This window comes from Cavia porcellus, unplaced genomic scaffold (genome assembly GCF_034190915.1).
Source record: "Cavia porcellus strain 051 isolate PalLab524CR breed Dunkin Hartley unplaced genomic scaffold, mCavPor4.1 scaffold_17, whole genome shotgun sequence".
NCBI classification, from domain to species: domain Eukaryota; kingdom Metazoa; phylum Chordata; class Mammalia; order Rodentia; family Caviidae; genus Cavia; species Cavia porcellus.
Window position 1 is genome coordinate 30762042 of NW_026947500.1, and position 19657 is coordinate 30781698.

The following is a 19657-nucleotide window of genomic DNA, read 5'->3' on the forward strand; positions in this document are numbered from 1 at the left end:
ATGACCTCACCCCCTCACTATTCCACAGCTGGGCTCCGTTCTGGGAACTGAAAGGGGGTGGCTCTCCTGGGGTGGGGTGGGGGCCTCTGGCCTGGGAAAGGCGCCCCCCGGCCAGCGGCCCAGACCCCTTGGCACGCTCCACGGGGCTGTCAGGACTCTGGCGATGGCCGCCCCGCCCGTGGCCCTGGCCCGGCTGAGTGCAGCTGCGAGGGATTTGGTGTTCCTGTGCAAATGCAATCAGGCCATTTCCTGTCTGTTCTGGCTCTGTGGCCTGGGGCTCAGCCTAAGGGGCCAGGACTTGGGGCCCTGTTCCCCTACACGCACAGTATCTCAGGGCCTGGGGGCGCAGCTTGGTCCTCACCCAGGACCAGCAGTGTGTGCAGACCCCCCCAGGCTGCTCCCCATTTTGAGTGGGACTCCCACAGCTCAAGGTGGCCCCTGTGGCCATATTTACTGCCTGCTAGTTCCCGCTGGGGACACCAGCCCCCCTTTCTAGCTCCTCTGCTGCCCCCTTACCCATTCAACCCCCCCCCAAGTCCCCCCCAGGGTCCAAGAATACCCATTTTAAATCCAGTCCTTTCAGCCGCCCACCCTTTGTCCTCCCTCAGAGTTCCCGGAGGGGCTCAGGCCTCCATCCCTGACTCAACTCTGCCCCCTACAGGCAGCTGACCAGTCCAGCGATTTCTAGGTCAGCTGAAGGGTTCGCTCCTGGTCCTGGGGAAAGCTGAAGTTTCAGCTGGGGCCAGGAACCAAAGCAAGAAGGTGCATGTGTGTGGTGGGGTGCCTTCTTTAGGCTTCCTGGAGGGAACCCTTCCTACTCCAAGTCTGCTGGACACCACTGGCCTAGAGGTGATCAGGAAACCTTGGGCTTCCTGAGACTACCAAACCTTGGGCTTCCTGAGACTACCAAGGTGTCTGTTATTCTCAGGAGCCCACCCTCCTGTGGCCCTCATGTGCTTGTGGCCATGAAAATGACCACAGAACCCTTAGGTGGAGAAACAGAGCAAAGAGGACATGAACCCACGTGGAGGCCTTCCTTGCCGGTTCCAGTGCCCCAACCCAGAACATTCACAAGCAAGGGGCAAAGACTAGGGTCTGTCCTGGATACCAGGGAGAAGGTAGCTACAGGAGGCCAGCATCGGCATCCAGCAACATAGGATGATACCAGTCGTGAAATCTTTGACAGGCTTGGTGGCAGTTCAAAGCCAGGGTCCCATCCCTGGGGCAGGCCAAGACAGGTCGCAGATGTGGCCTGCCCAGTGGTCACTCTGCTTGGGGAGGCAGTGGTATGGGTAAACCTGAAACAGATATTCCAGGGCCAGCAGGTGGGCACTGTCTCAAGTGGGCAGGAGGGTTGGGGTGAGGACACAAGAGCCTGGTCCAGCCCTTTAGGATAAGCCCTCTCTGTGTCATGCCTTCCCTGGTGTCTAAGTTATCTTAGGTGTGGCCTTCCCTGGTGTCTATGTTATCTTAGGTGTGGAAGGGTTGGGGGGGGGGGAACCTTTTTCCTATTGTCATGGGCTGGTGAGTGAGATGGACATCTCATGGGGAAAGGCCTGGCCCACTGTCCAGGGAAATCTCATGATGAGTTGCTTGTAGGGGAAAAGTGACCTTGAATTTGAGCAAGGACCCTCAGGCCATAGAGATGGGAGGCCACAGAGTGTTCAGACCCAAGAGGTGCGGTCTCTAAAGCCCACAAGGGTGGCTTGGGAAGGAGTGGGCACAACCAGAATTGCATCCTATTAGGAAGCACTGGTGCTGGGGAGGGCCAGAGAGGCTGGTATGGGGGAAGATCTAGGCAAGTGGGATTAGAAGGGAAAAGTTAGGGCTGAGATGGGAATAGGGTCAGGGCAGCAGCCCCAGAACTGCCATGGTGTCTATTCTGTGTGAGGTGGAACTCAGGGTGCTCGGTGTGGGGAGACACTGAGCAAAGTCCAGCATATAGCATAGGCCAGGGGGCTTTCGTGGTGGTGGTGACACTGGACTCTGCTGTCTCTGGTCCACCACGCCTTGGCAGGATGCTGGTAGCAGCAACCTGAGCTGGTGAGGTAACCAAGAGGAGCTAAGCTGGAAAGCCCAGGGATACCACCCCCTCCTGGTCCAGGCACAGTCCCTCAGGTCTCCCTCAGGTGCCACCAAGGACAATGTCCCAACCGATGCTGCTTCTTCCATGGGCAGAAGGCCACACCTAAGTTCATACAGGTGGAAAGGAGAGCTCAGGAGTCAAGTGGTCAGGTCCCCAGACTGGCTCCCTCAAATGCTTGGAAACCTGGGCCATCAGCAGCCCCCTCGGGCCTTAGTATCCCCATCTATCAGGACCAAAGGAGCTAACATATGCCTAGTGGCCAGCCCTGCTACTGTGCAATCAATGCACACGGTCAAGCCTCTTATGACCTCCTCAGCGTTATTCATGGAAGGGATGGCCCTGAGGGTCTTGAGACCCTAGGGATAAGGGGCAGGCCTTGGGAAGGTTACAAAGTATAGAGCAGTTAAGCTGGGGGCTATGGGAACCATGGAAGGTTCTTAGCAGGGAGGAGAGAAGCACAGAGGATACAGAGCCAGGAGCATCTGGCTAGCTTGCGGAGGGCAAGTGGGAGTGGAGAAGGAAGTGTAGAGCCTGGGGCCATCCTTAGAGTGACCTGGGGTGAGATCTTACTGGGAAAGGGCGGTTGAGTAGAGAAAACTGTGGTCCAACTGAACACCCATTGCCCCCTACCTGGGAAACGGAGGGATAGGTCAGCAGGTAGAAAAGCTCAAGTGGCCAGAATGGGGGGTTCCAGAGGGTGCATAGGCACCCTGGGGAAACCGGAGGAACCTCTGCCTAGGGTGTGCTGAGGAGAGTCAGGCTGAGGCTCCTATCTCCACTCCTCTTGCTAGTGTTGAGACCCCAGATCTCTGGGGTTGCTGGACCACATCAAGCCAGGGCCCAGACAAGATCGCATGCCCCTCACCCCACCCTTGGTTCTTTGTGGCCTTGGTGGACCGTCCTATCAGGGAACCTGCCTGGACACCTACATGCAAAGCATGGGGAGCTCTTCAGGGTCAGCAGGGGAGGCTCGCCCTGCAGTGCGTTCCCCATATATGATTTTGTGGTCCCTACAAGGTTGTGACCCAGAATTCCTGGGGAACAACACCCAGAGAAGAGGCTGTGAGGAATTTCTGCAGGAATCTGGGCTTCTAGCTCCCTCCTTCAAGCCAGGAGGAGGCGCTGTGCACTGTGGGCAAGCAGCAGCCCTGTTCTGAGCCCCTTGGATAGGAAAAGTTCTCCGGTAAAAGGGCCAGACAGCCCATAGGGCTTTGTCTCAAGCAAGGCAGTGTGATCAGAGAGCAGCCCCTCCCCCCAGCCTCTTGCTGCTTTTACAGCCTGTGTGGTCCCCGCAAGCATCCTCTCCCTGTTTGGGCCCCTCATGCTTCCACCCAGAACTCCCCAAACTGAGGAAGCTCAGCTAGTTCTGCAGTCTTTCTTACTGGCCACTGCCTTGAGCTCAAGGATGAGAGGCCCTGCCAAAATCTACCACCTCCCTCACCCACTGGCTCGGGCAGAGTCCGGTCACCAGCAAGCCACCCGCTTCTTCCCCCACCTGACCTCCCTCAGAACACTGGCCCTGGCATTCTCTGTGCCAGCTCCAGATCCACTCTGGCCACTACACTCAGTTCTCATCCTGCTGGCAGTGACCCCCACCCACTTTCTGGCTGCAGAGTCCAGGAGAGTAGGCCCAGGCCTAGGGTCTCAGCACTAGCAAGAAGAGTCGGCAACTTACCTGGCCCAGCCCTGGCTGGGCTTCTTGGTCCCCTTATGATACCGCCTGCCACACAGGCTCCACTCCAGACCCTACCAGGACTGCATCCGGCTCCCCATCCCAACCTGGGGTGAGCTACCTCATCCCCGCTCCTTCTCACAACCTACTCCAAGGCCTTCCTTTCTCCTCCTTTTCCTTCTCTAGTTTTTTCCTTTTTAAGGATACTAGGGACCCTTAAAACACTCTGAATTTCCTCAAGCCCTCAGCCATCTTTAGAGAGGCCAAGGGCAGAGCTGCTGATTCCCCCTGGTAAGACCTCAGGGCACAGAGGAGACCCCTTTCCATGCCTCTGAGGAGGGAGGCTGGCGTGACATGTCCTTAGAGAGACAGAGTGCCTGTGAGATGCTGCCGGGGGACATGGTGATGGGAAGGAGCTGCTCCAGCCTGGGGATGCACAGGCATCTGGGCGACATCTACAAGGACCATGGCGTTAGGGAGCTGGAGAGGCCAGGGCTAGCGGACAGGGCAGGTAGCCCATAGCCTGACCTGACTCCAGTCCTCCCAGACCCAGAGACACATCCCCTGCTCCCTGTGACCCTGACCCTCAGCATATTCTTGCTCAGTCTAGCTGCTCCAGCCTTCCTACCTCGGGGTCCTCTTCCTACTCCCAATCTCCTGCATCCCACACGCAGAGTCCCAAACCTGTCCCTACCCTACCCAAACTGAGACTGCCCACCCATTCCCTTGCTACCTGCCACCTGCCCACCACCTTTCTGGACTCGATGCCCACTCAGGAGAGAGTGGCTGGAGAGAGTTCTTCTCTTGATGGCTACTGCTCCCAGCCCCTGTGATGCTTGCATCCTGGGAATTGTCATAACAATCATCCTGGGGCCACATTACTCCTTGGGAGACCGCTGAGTGCCAGGCAGATGACCGAAGCCTGGGCCTGCCCCTCACACCAAGCACACCACTGAGCAACCCCTCACTCTGCCCAGAGGCCCTTGGAAAGAGTGCCGACCCATTAGCAGGCCCTAAATTTCAGACAGGCCTGAGACATCTTTCTCGTAGGAGCTTACAGATGGTCTCCACAGGACCTTGAAGACTCAGTGAGACTGGAATGGGGATGTCCTCAACCCCCATGTGCCAGCCTGTCTATCTCACACTTCCCTCAGAAGCTGAGCCAGAGTCTGTCCACTTTGCCTTCAAAATGGGTTCTAGAACTAAGCTGAGTTTCCCACTGGCCAGCCCATCACCTCCCTTGGTCAGAGTGCCCTACCTCTTATGATGTGCTCCGTGGTGAGTCTGGCGCCGACAGTCTCCTTGCCTTGGTACTGTGGCTCTTCTACATCTTGGCCCCATCTGCTCAGCCAGGCCTGCCCCTCGGGGCCTAAGTTTGGAAGTCAGAGCCTCACCCTCCTCCCAATTCTTCTTGCTGGTTGGATCCCATGTGACTGCAGCTCCTTCTGGCCCTGGGCTAGCTCTCTCTCTCTCTCTCTCTCTCTCTCTCTCTCTCTCTCTCTCTCTCTCTCTCGGCTCCTTCTGTATACTACATTCGTGAGCCTTTCTGCTCTCCGTGTCACTGACCACAACGCCGCAGGGGCTGGGCCAAGTACACGGCAGCCCTGGAGACCTTCTCAGCACCCTTGACTCAGCAAACTCCAGGCTTGCTCATGCCTGCCGACCTCCTGGGGGAGGAGGTGAAGGGTCGCAATGCCTTGTCTCCTTTCCACACTGGATGGCTCTGGTGGCAGCCTGCCCTGGCAGAGCACTCGCGGTGCTCACAAGGCGAGGCTTGGCACGTTCCCTGGCACTCGATTGTGGCTGGCACCAGCCTGGGCTCTGCCATCCCTCCTCTTCCCTCTCTGGCCGGTGTGCCCAGATCCACCTCTTCCCGAAGGCCCGGCTCACGGCTGTGCCCGCAGATGCTTCCCAGACACATCCCATCCCCCACGCGATCTAGCCTGGCTGTTCATGGGGTGGGACCCAGAGGAGAAAAAGTATACTGCCAGTCAGCTCAGTTCCCCCAGTGTCTGCTCCCAGCTCTGCCCCTAGGGCACCTCAACATGCCTGCTCCAGCTCCACTGTGTCTGCCCCTTGGAGCCATGACGGGCCTTGGCCTCCTGTGAGGTCTCTGGGTGCCCTATCCTCTGTATCCTGACATGCCAAGAAGCAATGTGAGTCTTCCCAGCCCTGTTCCCCTAGACTGCGGACCCCCTCCTGCCCTGGAGCAGTAGACGAGCTTTTCTACCTCCCCTAGGCCTGTCTACTCTGCACAAATGTAGGACCAAGAGCCAGCCTAAGGGTGTCATGGGAGATAACAAGTCTCTGGATGTCACAGCAACTAAGGGTTTTTCTGACAATCCCTTGACCTGAGTCCCGACCAAGACCAGGTGCTACAGCAGAAGAGACAGAGTTAACGGGACAAAGTAGGCACCAAGCAGCAGCCTGGATGCTCCCCGAAGCCCCATAATGGGCAAGATCCAGATGAGAAGGGAAGGGTTCTGGAAGGCCGAGGAGGTCAGTGTCATGATGAGGTTGACCCCTCAGCCCGTGAAAACTAAGATTGAGGGAACCAAGCTATGCCAGGACAGAAGAGCTTCCAACCTGGGAGTCAGGGCAGAGTCCTACTCAGGTGGCCCAGTCCAAGCGCACCAATCCCACCCTCATCCAGTAAGAACCGGCCTCTGCTCCTCTCCTGCTTCCTCCTGCCCTGGGCCCTCCTTTCCTTCCTCCTTTCCTCCACCATCATCCTTTTCTTGTGGGCTCTGCACTATTCTCCACCAACCTTGTTCCCTTTTCTTCCTCTCTTTTTTTGGCCCAAGGACCAGAAGCAGGCCAGCTAGCACCAATACCCATCCTGCTCAGTCTCCTAGGGCCTTGATTTCGATTTGCCAAGGCGAGACAACAGGAGACTTTCCTGCCCAGTGACAATGGTACCAGAGACCCCTCTCATTCCCTTTCTCTTGCACCCTGGTCTGCCCCTTCTAACATTCCTCCAGATTCGTGCTTCTTCCTCTGTCCTACTGGCTCTCTGTCCTTTACCCTACCATCCTTGGTCTTCTTGCCCTCTCATTTCTTTCTCACTTTTCCATCTCTTTTCTTTTTCTACCAGTAGAGCACATCCTTAAGAGGGACTCCTCAGAGCCCCACGGCCCCTGATATCCTGGCTCCTGGGAACCACCTTACTTATCTTAGACATCAGCTGATCTCATAGCCACACTGTCACCTCCCTGGGCAGCATCCCACACATTGGTCCCACCAGGAAAGGACTCCACTCAGCAGCCATCTGAGAGCTGAACACCATCCCTTCCTCCCTACTTCCAACCCAGGCCACAGAAGATTCTATCTCCCAAGCCCTCCACCAATCCCTGGCAGCCCCCATGCCCACCTGCCCTCTGGAGACTTCCATAGTCAACCCTCAGCGCGGTCCTCTGCTGAGCCATTCTGAGACTGATGAAATTTCCCTGGGAGCAATGCCCCTCCAGGCATGCCAGCCCTCAAGGTGCCTCCTCTGGACTCTGGATGCGGCTTTGGGTAGACAAGTGCCTGGGTGCCCAAGGTTCCCTGGTCGCTGCTTGCTGCCCGACTGCCCAGCTCTGATCTGCCGGCTGGGACTGGAGCCGGAACCTCCGTCCTCTGGGCTCTGGCCCTGACACCCTGCCCAGGGGGCTGGGCCACTCGGTCCCTGTACCCCCTGCTGCTGGCTCGGCTGGGCTCTGGGCAGACAGGCTCTGGCCAACAGACTCCTGAGCCTGTAGCATGCTACCCACCAGATGCCCAACCTTGCCAGGGTGGGGGCTGCCCCACCCCCAGGATCTCGGGCCTGGATGGGCCTGATGGCCACACCCCCTTGGACACGGTATCCTGGAGGCCTAGCTTCCCCACCCCTAGGGGCCAGCCCAACAGGCTACTAGCCTCATCCCTGCCCTGCTGGCCACACTGGGGTCCCCAGAGTCCCCTGGACTAGGTGCTCAAGGGTGGATGCTTGCCTGAGGGCTTTAGAGCCATGGATGCAGGCTGTGGGTCTGGTAGGATGTGTGCCTGAGACCAGCAAGGCAAAGGCTCCTGTCACCCAGTGAGCCTCTGCTGAGGGGTGGGTACAGGACTAGAGGCCAAGTGCCAGACAGAGTATCTGCAGTGCAGCCTCTTGGCTTGGTGTCAAGTACAAGGTGTTTCAGCAAGCTTACTCCCTTTGCAAACCAGCTCTTTGGGAGCCACAAGGCCAGGAGAGTGGCCAAAAGTCTGGGTGACCTCTGGAAGGAGGAGGTCACCTTGGGGTCTCCTGACCACCCTTATGCTTGGTTGCCTAAGCAGTGCCTAATAGGGTCTGACTCACCAGGGGTGAGACAAATGCCCCATACCTGGAAGGGGAAGAGCTTGGAAGCCTGTGCCCACAGACGCTGAGAACAGTTGGCTTGGAAGAAGTCCTGTCTGGTGCTCTATGCTAAGCTTCTGCTCACACTTAGGCAAGGAGAGTGGGCAAGTGGAAGACACGTTTTTCTAGTGGGCCACCCATTTCTCAGTGTGCTTCTATTGGACTTGATCTATACCTGGCTGCTGCTGGTGGACAGCAGGCCCTTCTGGAGCATGTCTCAGAAAGAATGGGCAAATCTCTATACCTTGCCATGGGAGCAAGTCAGTGTCCCCAGGAGAGAAGTCTGGAGAGAAAGGGTGGATGTAGGAAGCAGTTCACCACTGCCTACTGGGTGACCTGGGGCAAGTTGCAGTTGCTTAATGTCTCTGAGCCTGGTTTTCTCATCTGCCTGACAGAGCCAAGGTTTTCTCATCTGTCTGGGAGAGCTGGGGAAGTGGAAATCTTTTTGTGCTGTAGAGATGCAAACTATGGTGATGGAGCTTGGGTAGTGGATGTCACTGTCCCAAGTGGTAGCATGCATGATGATTGGTGTACGTGGGAGTCTGCACCCTAGGATCAGAGTCTTTGAGGATGTACGAGGCAGTATGTGCACATGAGCAGCCCCTTATACTGCTCACTCTAGACAAATGTGCTTCACTGGGTCTTCACAAGGCCTTGCTGTAGTCCCTGCCTCTCTCCCATGCTCAAAGGGTCACCTCCTCCTGCCTCTGTCCACTGTTGGCCAGCAACTTGTCTGCCTCCACTCCAGTTGATGGCCATGCTGTGGCTGCAGGCTCTCCGGCAGCCAGGCAGTGGCCTGACACAGGGCACAGGGTACAGCCAAAATCCCCACTCACAGATACTTGTGGCCAGGGCATGGGGATGTAGACACACATCCAGGTGCATGTGGCTCCTGTCAATACCCAAGGGGCTTTGTTCTTTGCTTCCAGGTCTTAGCTGCCCCATTTGTTAGGTGTCACTGGTGAGCCAGGGATCTTGTGCCAGCCACTCAATTCCCAGGCCACAGAGCTCCCCAGAGGACTGGGAGCAGGGGACTAGGGGCACATCCCACAACTCAGGGAGTTGGAAAGTGAGAGTCTTGGAGCCCTTGAGGAGCAGAAGGAATTCATGGGACCAGGGAAAGTGCGACTGCAGGAAGTCTACCAGCAGGGCTACCTGGTCCTGGGCTAGGACTGTGCCAGCATGAGAACTTGGAGAAGGCCATCTCCCTACATCTGCATGGCCCCAGCAAGCAAGAGCTGGTGCACTCCGGGCTACACAGGCTCTGTTCAGCAGACCCCCATGTCCCTATCTGTACCCCTAGGTTCACCTATCTGTACCCCTAGGAGGACCAGAGCTGAAGAGCTGGGGACGTTGCAAGATGCATGGTCTAGAAAGAGCCAGGAAGAAAGTACACCAGGATGGCAGAGAAGGATTGCTCTCCCATCCAGGGAGAACCATGGCAGACTTCCTGGAGGAGGTTGCATTGCCGTCTGGAAGATTGAGGAGGAAGAGGTGCAATGCAAGTGACTCAGAGAAACTGATTAACTGTGGGGGGCAGTGGCACTGAGCCCACCTAGTCTCATCTCTGAGGGGCCTCAGGGCCTTTGGTATCTCTGCTCTCACCACAACCCTACCAGGAAGGTGCCACCACACTGTACTTTACAGAGGAAGAAACAGACCGAGAGGGAACTCTGTGCTGGCTCAGAGTCAGCAGCCAGCAAGCCAGGATTCCAGGGCCCAAGTGCTCATCAGGCGGCGGTGCCTCCCACACAGGCCTGGACACCAAGGTGGCTGGGAGTCCAGTGCCATCATCTGTAAAGCAAGGTGACTGATGGTTCCCCCGTGGCCAACAGCAATCGTCCCTGAGGCCCTGTTTTGTGACAGGGATCATGAAGGCCTGTGAGTAGAGACAGCCATGCAGGTGGGAGGAGGAAGAGGAGGAGGAAAGAGAGGAGGAGGAGGAGGAAGACGCACTGCCAGGGCCTAGGGAGGTGATGGCTTCGTGCTCCATCCAGTGCACGTGCTCACCGCCAGCTTGGCACCCTTGGGGCCTGAGGCCGGCAGGAGCAAGGCCAGGGCGGCCCCACATCAATGGCCTAGCTCAGCAGGCCCAGTCCAGGGCAGGGGGTGCCCCGTGCATGGCAGCACCATGGGCATCCACCTTGGGCCAGGTGGGGGACCTACCTCAGGAGCTGCTCCAGGCCCCGTCTGCTAGAATTCTTCCTCAGGAGCACGGAGCCACTCATGCTGCTGGCCACTAACTGGGTGGCTGGCGACCTGGCCTGACCCCAGCCCAGGGGATGCCGCCTCTTTCAAAGGCTCCTGTGTCGTTGCTGCTGCTGCTGGTGCTGCTGGTGCTGGTGCTGGTGCTGCCTCCTTCGGCCCGCCTCCTCTGCTCTCCTTTCTTTCTTTCCTTTCCCTTCTTTCTCCTCTCCTCTCCTCTTCCCTCCTCTCCTCTTCCCTCCTCTCCTCTCCTCTCCTCTCCTCTCCTCTCCTCTCCTCTTCCCTCCTCTCCTCTCCTCTCCTCTCCTCTCCTCTCCTCTCCTCTCCTCTCCTCTCCTCTCCTCTCCTCTCCTCTTCCTCTTCCTCCCCTTCCTGGCCCTTCTTCTCTCTGTTTTTGCCCCCCTCTGTGTCTGGCTGTCTGGTCTCTCTGACTCTGATGTCCCCTCCCTGTCTCCTCTCTCTGTCTGGGTGTCTGACGAGTGTCTGTCTGTCTCTTTGACCTTCTGCCTGTCTGTCTTGACCCCTTGGCCCTTGAGGTGGGGGTCTTGGGCTAGCTCCCAGCTGGCGGCCCTGAAGCCTGTCCACTGTCTCTGGGCCCTGCCTCTGTGGGTCTCACTCCCCTCTCCTTCCTCAGGACGCTTTGCAGCTGCTTCCCTTTTGTTCCCCCAGCCCCCTTCTCCGCCCCCCTTGGTCTCCTCCACCTCCACCTCCTCCTTCTGAGACTAGTAAAAATGTCAGAGAGAAAACCCTCCCAGCCCAGCAGCGTGGGGACTCACTGGACCTCTGTGGCCGCTGGTGGGCAGCATGGCTGCCTCTTCCCTCCCTCCCGCCTCCTCTTCCCCTTCCCCTCCCTCCTTCAGCCACCTTGGCAGCCTGCACCTCCCCTGCCCACCACGTGGCTGCCTCCCATCTCTCCAGTGCCCAGTCCCGCCAGGCCTGGCCTTCCTGCTGGCCTTCTCTGTCCAGCCCAGCACTCCTGTCTGCCTCCTCTCTCATTCCCAAGTCTACCCTCTGCTCCCATTCCCCTGCAGACCCCTATCCTGTGTCTCTGTCCCTGTCTCCTTAGTTCTCAGTCTTCCCTCCCCCATCCCTGCCTCACCCTTCTTCTAGGTCTCCATTTTGTGCTTGTTTATTCCCAGCCCTCTGCTTTTGCTGTCATCCCAAGGGGAGGTTGGGCACATCAGGAATCCTCCCTGGCCCCCAAATGGGGAGGTTGCCCCTCACCCCCATCACCCCTGAACTGCACATAGAGACCTGAAGCAAGATTCATACACACAACATCTCCCCTTCGGTGTTCATGGTCCACAGAAGTGGCCATGGGCACCGGGCTGGCTGGTGCCCTCGCCAGCTGCACCCCCTTGCCCTGTGTTCTGGCCAAGGCAAGAGAAGGAAAAAGCAGCCCAGCCCATTGTTGCTCTGGTTGGGCTTAGTCACCGTGACTCACTCGAGAACACAGGGGCTAGTGGCTGGACAAGGGGAGGGACTGGACCCACATTCGAAGGGAGTCAAATGGGCCAGCTGTAGGCCAGCACACTTCCACCCGGTAGTTCATACAACTCACTAGGACAGCTTTTGAGAGACTGGCATCACTGCATCCATGTATCAGACAGGAAAACCAATGCCCAGTTAGCAGCACTGGTATCCAATGTCTCAGAGCTAGGCCTGGGCCTGTTGACTGCTGGGCACCGGAACTGCTAGAGTACATCTCTATGTGTGCAGCCATCCAGTCCCCAGCAGCTCTGTCTCCATGTCACAGGGAAATGGACCCTCTTTCATGCCTAGCTAGTATAACCTGTGACTGGGTCGGGTATCACGGTCATGGGAAGCTAAAGAATACTGAGTGAACCAAGGACAAGGTCATGATAGGGTAGATGAGTGGCTGAGCACACAAAATGAGTCATCACGGGAAGGCAAAAGTAGGAGCAAGGATTGGAAAATTCCACAAGGATCCATTATTACTCAGGTCTGCAGTGACTCAGGTGGTGGGCGGTGGGTGGTGACTGCCAGGGTCAGGAAATCTGCCCCACCCCAACACGACAGTATTGGTTCCCAGGCCGGTCTTGAGGAGGGAGCTCACAGCATTTCCCCTCGTTCTGCACCATTCAAGGAACATCGGGTACACAGCAGAAAGAGCTGTGTCCACTGCCCATCCTCAGCATCACAGAGCTGTAGGGACCTCAGCGTCTGATGGAGCACAGGTAGGGAGAAAGCAGGGTTGGGTCTCAGACTGACCACACAATTATTAGGTCACCCAGAGGAACCTAGGTCTACAGTCACAGATTGCCAGGAATAAAATGTGGCCAAGAAAGAATACTGTCACAGACAGGAGACTGCCTTAGAATGATTTGAGAGAATGGTTGACTGTCAGAACTGTTGAGAGTTAGAAGGTGACAAGAACATAGCTTTAAAAGTAGTGGCCAAGATTCAGTGTTTTACAACTAGGACATGTTCTTATATGGTGAATGGGGTTGAGTTTTAATGCCAGTTTTACTATTATTTGTCCATTCATCCATCCATTTCTTCATGTATCCACTTCATTCATTCATCCCTGCCTCTATTCGTCTTCTCTTTATGCTTGTCTTTGTATGTATCATTTATTGATCTATCAATTCCACACATACCTCTCCATCCACTGATCTATATAAGCTTTAATACAGCTCTCCATTCAATCAATTGAAACTTACACACACACACACACACACACACACACACACACACACACACACATCCAAGTCCATCCATCTCTGTCTGCATTAGTTAAAAAAATCCATCCATTCATTCCTCCATCCATCCACTTAACTAAATGTCAATATGTACAAAACATTTGGGGCAGCCAGCAAGCCATTTATCCACTCAGAACACAATAACTACTCATTACTTGTTAATTTCTACTATTATTTTCACCCGGCAATTTATTTGTCTAGCTATGATGCTTTCTTTAATACATGCTTCAGTCTCCCAGCAGTCTTTTGTGCTTATTTTCATTCATCTGCCCCAGTTTTATTTTTCCGTGCTGCTTTTTGTCTAACCATCCACTTGGCTACTGATTTTTCCTCCGAGCAAGACACTCGTACATTAATGCACACACATCTGTGTGTATACTTCTGAACACAGTCATCTGAGAAAGTTAATACTTAAAATAGTTCTGAAATACAATCAGCCTCAGCCAGTGTCATTTGTCTTTTTCTTTCATCCATTTGCTCATCCCACCTTTCTTCCATTTACTTATTCATGTATTTGTCCATTGATCTAAACATTTATTCAGCAAATTTGTTCTGAATTCCAGGTACCTTTAAGGTGTTGGGGATTCAACATTAACAAAGTTTGTACTTTTATGATGCTGATATTTTAGAGGGAACAAACAAATAAGCAAATATGTACTGTAATGCATCAGATGATGATAAGTGCTACAGAAAATAAAAATCAGGGAAAGGGGATGAGGTAAGTTGTACACAGGATTAATGCTTTGTGTATGATAGTCAAGGAGAGCCTTGTGGGGAAAATGAGCATTTTCTTGAAAAGAGAGTTTAAAGGGGGAATGGAGAAAGGGAAGAAGAAAGAGAAGAGGAAGAGGAGAAGAGCAAGAGGAGGAGGAAGAGGAAGAGGAGGAGAAAAGAACAGCAAGACACAATATTCCAGGAAGAGAGTACAAAATTCCTGACTGAGAGGTGGTTGTTCACCCATCTATCTCTTGAACAGTTCATCCAACACCAATTCATTCATTTGACTTTTCTGTTAATTTACTTTCCCTTCATCTCTTGTTGTATATGGCCATTTCTATGCTTGTTCACCTATCCTTTGTTCATATTTATCTATAAGTCTCTCTCTAGATATTCTTTTACTAATCTGTCCATTTATCTATCTATAGTCAACCCATCTACTCATTTGCCAATCCATACTTTCATCCCAAGTACCCATCCTCCAATCCATCCATTTACCCATTTGTATGTCAGTCCATCCATCCATCCATCCATCCATCCACTCATCCCTTCATCTGTCCAGTTTTTTTCTGCCTCCTATCTTTCTTCATCCACCTTTTCACTTATACTTTTTCTGTCATTGAGTCTTATTTTATTATTTTTTTCCTCTGTGACTAAGACATGGTTCATAAGCTTATGGCCCAAGAATAAAGCAGAATTTTCTGGCCCAGGAGGCAAATACCGGAGGAGAGACTAAACAGGGTCTGGAGAAATAAGAACTTGTTGCCTTGTTCACACATTCTCCACACTCTGCTCACAGAGCAGGGTCCCAGTGAAAAATGTAAAGAACAGTGAGAGCTCCTGGGTACAGCCAAGGTCAGGGCCAGTGGGCTTGGTGAGTCCTGGGTGGCTTCTGATAGAGAAACCTCTCTGATCCACAGAGGAGAAAGCCTCCAAATGCTTCTAGCATACCTCAGTTCAGTGTGTCTCTCTGTCCAAGTAAGCACCTCTAACAATAGGCAAGGTGGTGGTGATGATGCTAATAAAGCTTGGAGTTTGGATTTGGGGCTAGGAGAAATGCTAAAAACTTTTGTCTGGGTTCCTCTGGAATGAACTAGCGTGTCCACTTGTCCCAAGTCCCGCTACTCTTTAGAGGATGAAGATGTACCCTTGGCTTACCCTAGAAACTAACCATCAAAAAAGTAGGCTGCATCCAAGAAGGATGAGTCTGGTGGTGGGAAGAAGCACTGTCTGAGGCTCAGCTTGCCTGGAGTTGGCATTCCCTGCTTCATGTCCTCCTCTGTGTGACACCAGAGGATCCAAGGCTCTGCAAGATGAAAGGGCATGGACTCCGGGATTCCTGGCTGACAGAGTTTCTTGGACCCTGACTGAGCACCTTTCCCATGTAGGGAGGAGGTGACTGCCACTATAGCTTGGCCACCAGTGAGCCCAGGCTCATAGGAGTCATGTGGTGAGGTGCAGGAGGCAGGCCCCAGGCAGCCCTCCTAGGCCTGGCCTGTTCTAGCTCTGAGTAGTACAGAAGCTCAAGTTGTTTCCTAGTTTGGCTAGAGGGAGCATTCTGGAGAAAGAGCAACTCCTGGGTCCCCAGGCAGCCCTTTCCCACCAGGTAGTGGGGTCAGACAGTCTCCTTTCTCCGCCAAGTTGGGAGGTAGCTAGCAGATGGAACTTGCACAGGACTGGCCTGGCTCCAAGAACCTGGCTCCAAGAAAGGGCCAGGGGCTTTGCACCTCCAGCCCCAACTTCCCTGATCTGGACTGCATTGGGAGGTCCAAATGCCTCTATCCTTTACTTGCTTATAAACTTTGTATCCCACAGTCCCTCACCCAGGTCCTTGGGTGCTGGGTAGTGGTAGAGTTGGGAAAGAGACTCAGGCGCTCCCAGGCATCCCTGGGAAGGCACCTCACCCACTCCTGATTTGTTCCTCCAGGGCAACTTGTAGCCCTGGACCCCCATCTCCCAGATCCTTAGGTGCTGCTGCAAAGAAGGTTTCCCGATGCAAAGGGCTGGATTGGAAAAGAAGCTGAGAGCACTGTCCTGGGAGAGAACCAGCGTGTGTCGAAACCTTGGAGTTCTGCCTGGCTGTGCCTCACTGAGCGGCCTGGCCACTTAGCAACTTCCATGTGTAGGATAGGGGATGCACCCTATGGGGTTATGGGTAACACACAAGGGGCAGCCCAAGCAGTATTCTTGGGCCCCCAGCACCCCAATTTAAGCCCACAGAGTGCATGCCCTCTGAAGCATCAGCCACACTCGAAGTGGGCCCTTTGAAGCCTCAAGGGTATCTGTCCAACTGCGAAATCCCTGGCTACCAGATGGACTCTGGGGGACAAAGTGAGAGCTTGGCAAGTACTCTCACAGGTGAGTGCTAGCTCTGAGTAGCTGTGGGATCCTGCAAATGGTAAATTAAGGTTCCAGGAAACACTAATGTACACCACGGGGGCAACTGCCCTCCCTTCCCCCTGACAATCACACTCTATAACCAACCCTCCCCACCAGCTTGTGGACCTAGAGGGAAAGGCCATGGGCACCTGCCCACGGCCCCCTCCCCTGCTGAGCCCTCATTTCTCTAGGGGCTCCCTCCTCCCTCAGGCACCAGTGGCAGTAGAGGAAAGGCTGGAAAGACTCAGGCTGCCAATCTGACCAGGCATCTTGCTCTGGGCCATCTGTCCCTGAGCCCTCCGGCACTGCCTACGTGAGATCCAGCATTGTTCTGTCAGGAGACAGCTGGGGCCATAAAGAGGGCAGGTGGAAGGGAAGGTTTCTGTTTCCCAGAATCATCACAGACAGGACCTGTGATGTTCCCAAGTGTGCCAGGCATCTGGTCCCTCCCCCGGGCCCAAGGGTCCAGATGGAAGGCTGGAGAAAGCTGGTGACCTGCCAGTCCCAGCAAAAAGGAAAGTGCTCATCACTGACCTAAGCTCAGCCTCCCCTCTCTAGGAAAATCCTGACCCAGGGGAGGAAGGGAGGCCCACAGGGACTGGCCTGGTCTACCTGACTGTGGAAGCACCCAAAGCCTACAGGCTGGAGCTCAGAGGAACAGATGACTCAGGAAGGGAGTCCAGAGTCTAGTGGCAGAATTGCCCCTTCCCTTAGCTGAGCACAGGGAGAAGGGGAGATGACAGTATTTGGGTTCTTCCACAGTGAGCCAGAAGGGCAGCCACAGGGCAGACAGCCTGGCTGCTGGAGGAGGCACAGGACCTCTGCCACAGACATGGAGGGTGCCTGGAACAGTTGGGCCTTGGGCTGGGGCATGGGTCCTTAATGGAGTTGGGAGTTCCAGGATTTGGACATGTTGAATCTGAGATCCAGAAGGTATCCTGCCCTCTCCTGGTACTGTTAGCCAGGTGACTACAATCCCTCCCCTAGGTCCCTAGGCCAATGGCTCCTCAAGCATCTGGGAAATGTGGGGTGAGATTGCTCTTGGTATTAGACTAGAGACATGGAGCAGAAAGCCAGCTCAGTGCCACCCAGAGTCCCCTTCAGAGCCACTGTTGAAATGTCACACTCACCCCCGGGGTAGATAGGACAAGGACAGACCAATGACCCAGTAGCTGAGCAGTGGGTAGGGAGAGAGTGACCCCTCCAGCAAGTTGCACAGTCCTGCAGGCCAGGGGGTGGGACCTGCCCTGCTCAAAAGGAGGAAGACAGCACGGCTCTTGGCCTTCCGGACAGAAGCCCAGCTGTGTTGGGCCTGTGGGACAGGGGACAGGTGTATCCTGAGCCCTTCAGACTGTGCTTTCCTGCCCCTGTGTGAAGAGAACAGGGCCATTCCTCCCACTCTGCTGTAGCCCAGGAGATCCTGCCCAGCCTTGCCTCCCTGGGGACTCCCGGTGGGGGCTTCCCAGGCCATATACCCCCTCCTGGGTGTCAGGGACTTCTCTTTCTCCTGACTGGAAAATCTCTGCTTCCTTAGTCACCTCATGAAAGGAGAACCCCACCCCTCACCAGGTCTCAGTTTCATTCTGAAAGGTCAGTGTCATGCTCTCCTTCTGTACACATTTGGCAGCAATGGGGTGGGGAAGTTCTCGGGGGGGTTTCCCAGGCTTCTTTGAGGCCCAAGGACTCTCCAGCCAGAGCTCTTAATACAGGCAGGCCCACTCCAGATCTACACCAAGACAATGGGGGTCTGCTGGGCCTCTAGCGCCATCCCCACACTGCCTGGGATCTGTGACATTTGAGACAGCTGAAGAGGGGCGGCGCCAAGGAAGGGCCAAGGAGGAAGACGGGCCAGCCAGGACACTCACACCCTGTCCTTCTATGGACATGAGGTGGCAGAGCCAGGTCCAGCACTGGGGACAGCACTGACGTGAGGGCACTTATGAGCGGGATGCAGCTGTCACCCAGTTGCCCAGTTCTATGCACCCAGTAGCTTGTGACCTTGTGGCACTGAGCTGGGACAGAGTGTCCTCTGACCCTGCTCAGCTTCTCAGGTTGCACATCCCCCTACCCTGGGAGCTCCCTCAAAGAGGCAGGGGAGTCCTGACAGCATGGACCACCCACTCAGACCTAATCCAGGGGTTCTGCTTAGCCTCTGACGCCACTTCCTGGTACTGAAGGGTCACCTTAGCTGCCCCCAAGGAAATTTTCAAATGGGCTTCACAGTGCAATAGCCGAAATGCAGCTAACCTGCTGCCTCCCTCCACACACTCCATTCATGTAGATGCCTTTCCTCTGTGATGTCTCTGCTAAGACCTGCAACCCACCTAGCTGCTGGGGCTAGGATCTACTTTGCAAGGTAGCCTGAGGCCAAGGGTCCCTGCCATGGCTGCTCAGTGGGGTTCTGTAGCACAGCATCCCAAAGCATACTCTGAGGCCACCCCTGTAGGTGGCCTAGGCTGAAGCTGTGGGCTCTGGGTGTCTGAGCTGCACCTGGCGCTTCCCTTCAGCATATCTGGGAGCACTGCCACTTTGGTCCCACCAAAGGGCTTCCATCCCTAAGTGTTAGAAGGTTCTCCCAACCCCTACCCCAAGCACCACCTGTTCCCAAACCCTGCCTGTTCCCTCCTGGCTCTTCAGAGACCAATACCCAGGGCTAAGTGGCACCTTTGGCCTCCTGAAATGTCTCCCCACAATCCAGGGACCCCAAGCATCAGGACCTAGGCCCACCCTGTATGTTGACCTCATCGTAGGGTGGCTGCCCATCAACCCCTGCAAACCCAGCTGCTCCTGAGCAGGCTGGCAGCTCGAGTTCCTGTGGCTGGTGGTCCTCCAGGCACAGCACACAGTAGATTTCTCTTCAGCAGTCCACGCCCAGTGTCTGCCCATGGCCCCTCCCATCCCTGCCCTAACCACAGCATGGCGCTGGCACTCGGAACAGGCTTCTGCCTCATCTTCAGACTCCTCCATCACTCCAGGGTAGGGGCAGATTTGGGGAGCAGCCTCCTTCCTAGGGCACACCCAGGTTCCCCAGCCATGCTTTTCCCAGCACAGGTACTGTTCTTCCCATCCCCCAACACACACTGGGCATCCACTCCACCTACCCTATGCATTGGATCCTACAAGCTCCCATAGCGAGTCCAAGCTGCAGAAGCATATAGAAGATATATCCAGCTTCAAGGTGAAAAGGGGGCCCTGGGAGGACCCACAAGTCTACCCCCACCAAGGGCAGCTGATCTCTAGGGTGAGTCTGCATAGAACTGTGCATCCCGAGAACCAGATGTACAGCCTGGATGCTGCCACAGACACTCACCCGGTGCCTTCCTCCACCAGCAGCTCCTCCTGCTCCTCGGAGCTTGGGGCATTTGGAGCCTCTGCCATGGGCCTCACGTCTAGGCCTGATGCCGTTGCTGTCTGTGCACTGTGGCTCTTGGTGCTTCCTTGGCAGGGCGGCTGCAGCCGGAGCCCCCACCCAGCCAGGTTTCACTTCCCCCTTCTGTTGCAGGTTGAGGTTTGGAACC

The 19657-nt window shown here is 55.3% G+C and overlaps 1 protein-coding gene across 8 annotated transcripts in view; it reads right to left on the minus strand.

Annotated features, from left to right (window-relative positions):
• Lsp1 (lymphocyte specific protein 1) overlaps positions 1-19609 on the minus strand; it is a 31989-nt gene extending 12380 nt beyond the window's left edge. For 2 of the 8 annotated variants that reach the window (XM_013150903.3, XM_013150902.3), the window contains exon 1: positions 7129-7319. Coding sequence is in view for 6 of the 8 variants with exons in the window: in XM_013150897.3 (XP_013006351.1) it covers positions 5017-5099 (83 nt within the window). In the remaining 2 variants the exon portion in view is untranslated. Of the gene's footprint in view, positions 1-5016; positions 5250-7128; positions 7320-10281; positions 10533-19449 lie in introns of those variants that run through there. The other 6 variants (XM_013150899.3, XM_013150900.2, XM_013150897.3 and 3 more) reach the window with 6 other exon arrangements.
• Positions 19610-19657: the final 48 nt, after the last annotated feature.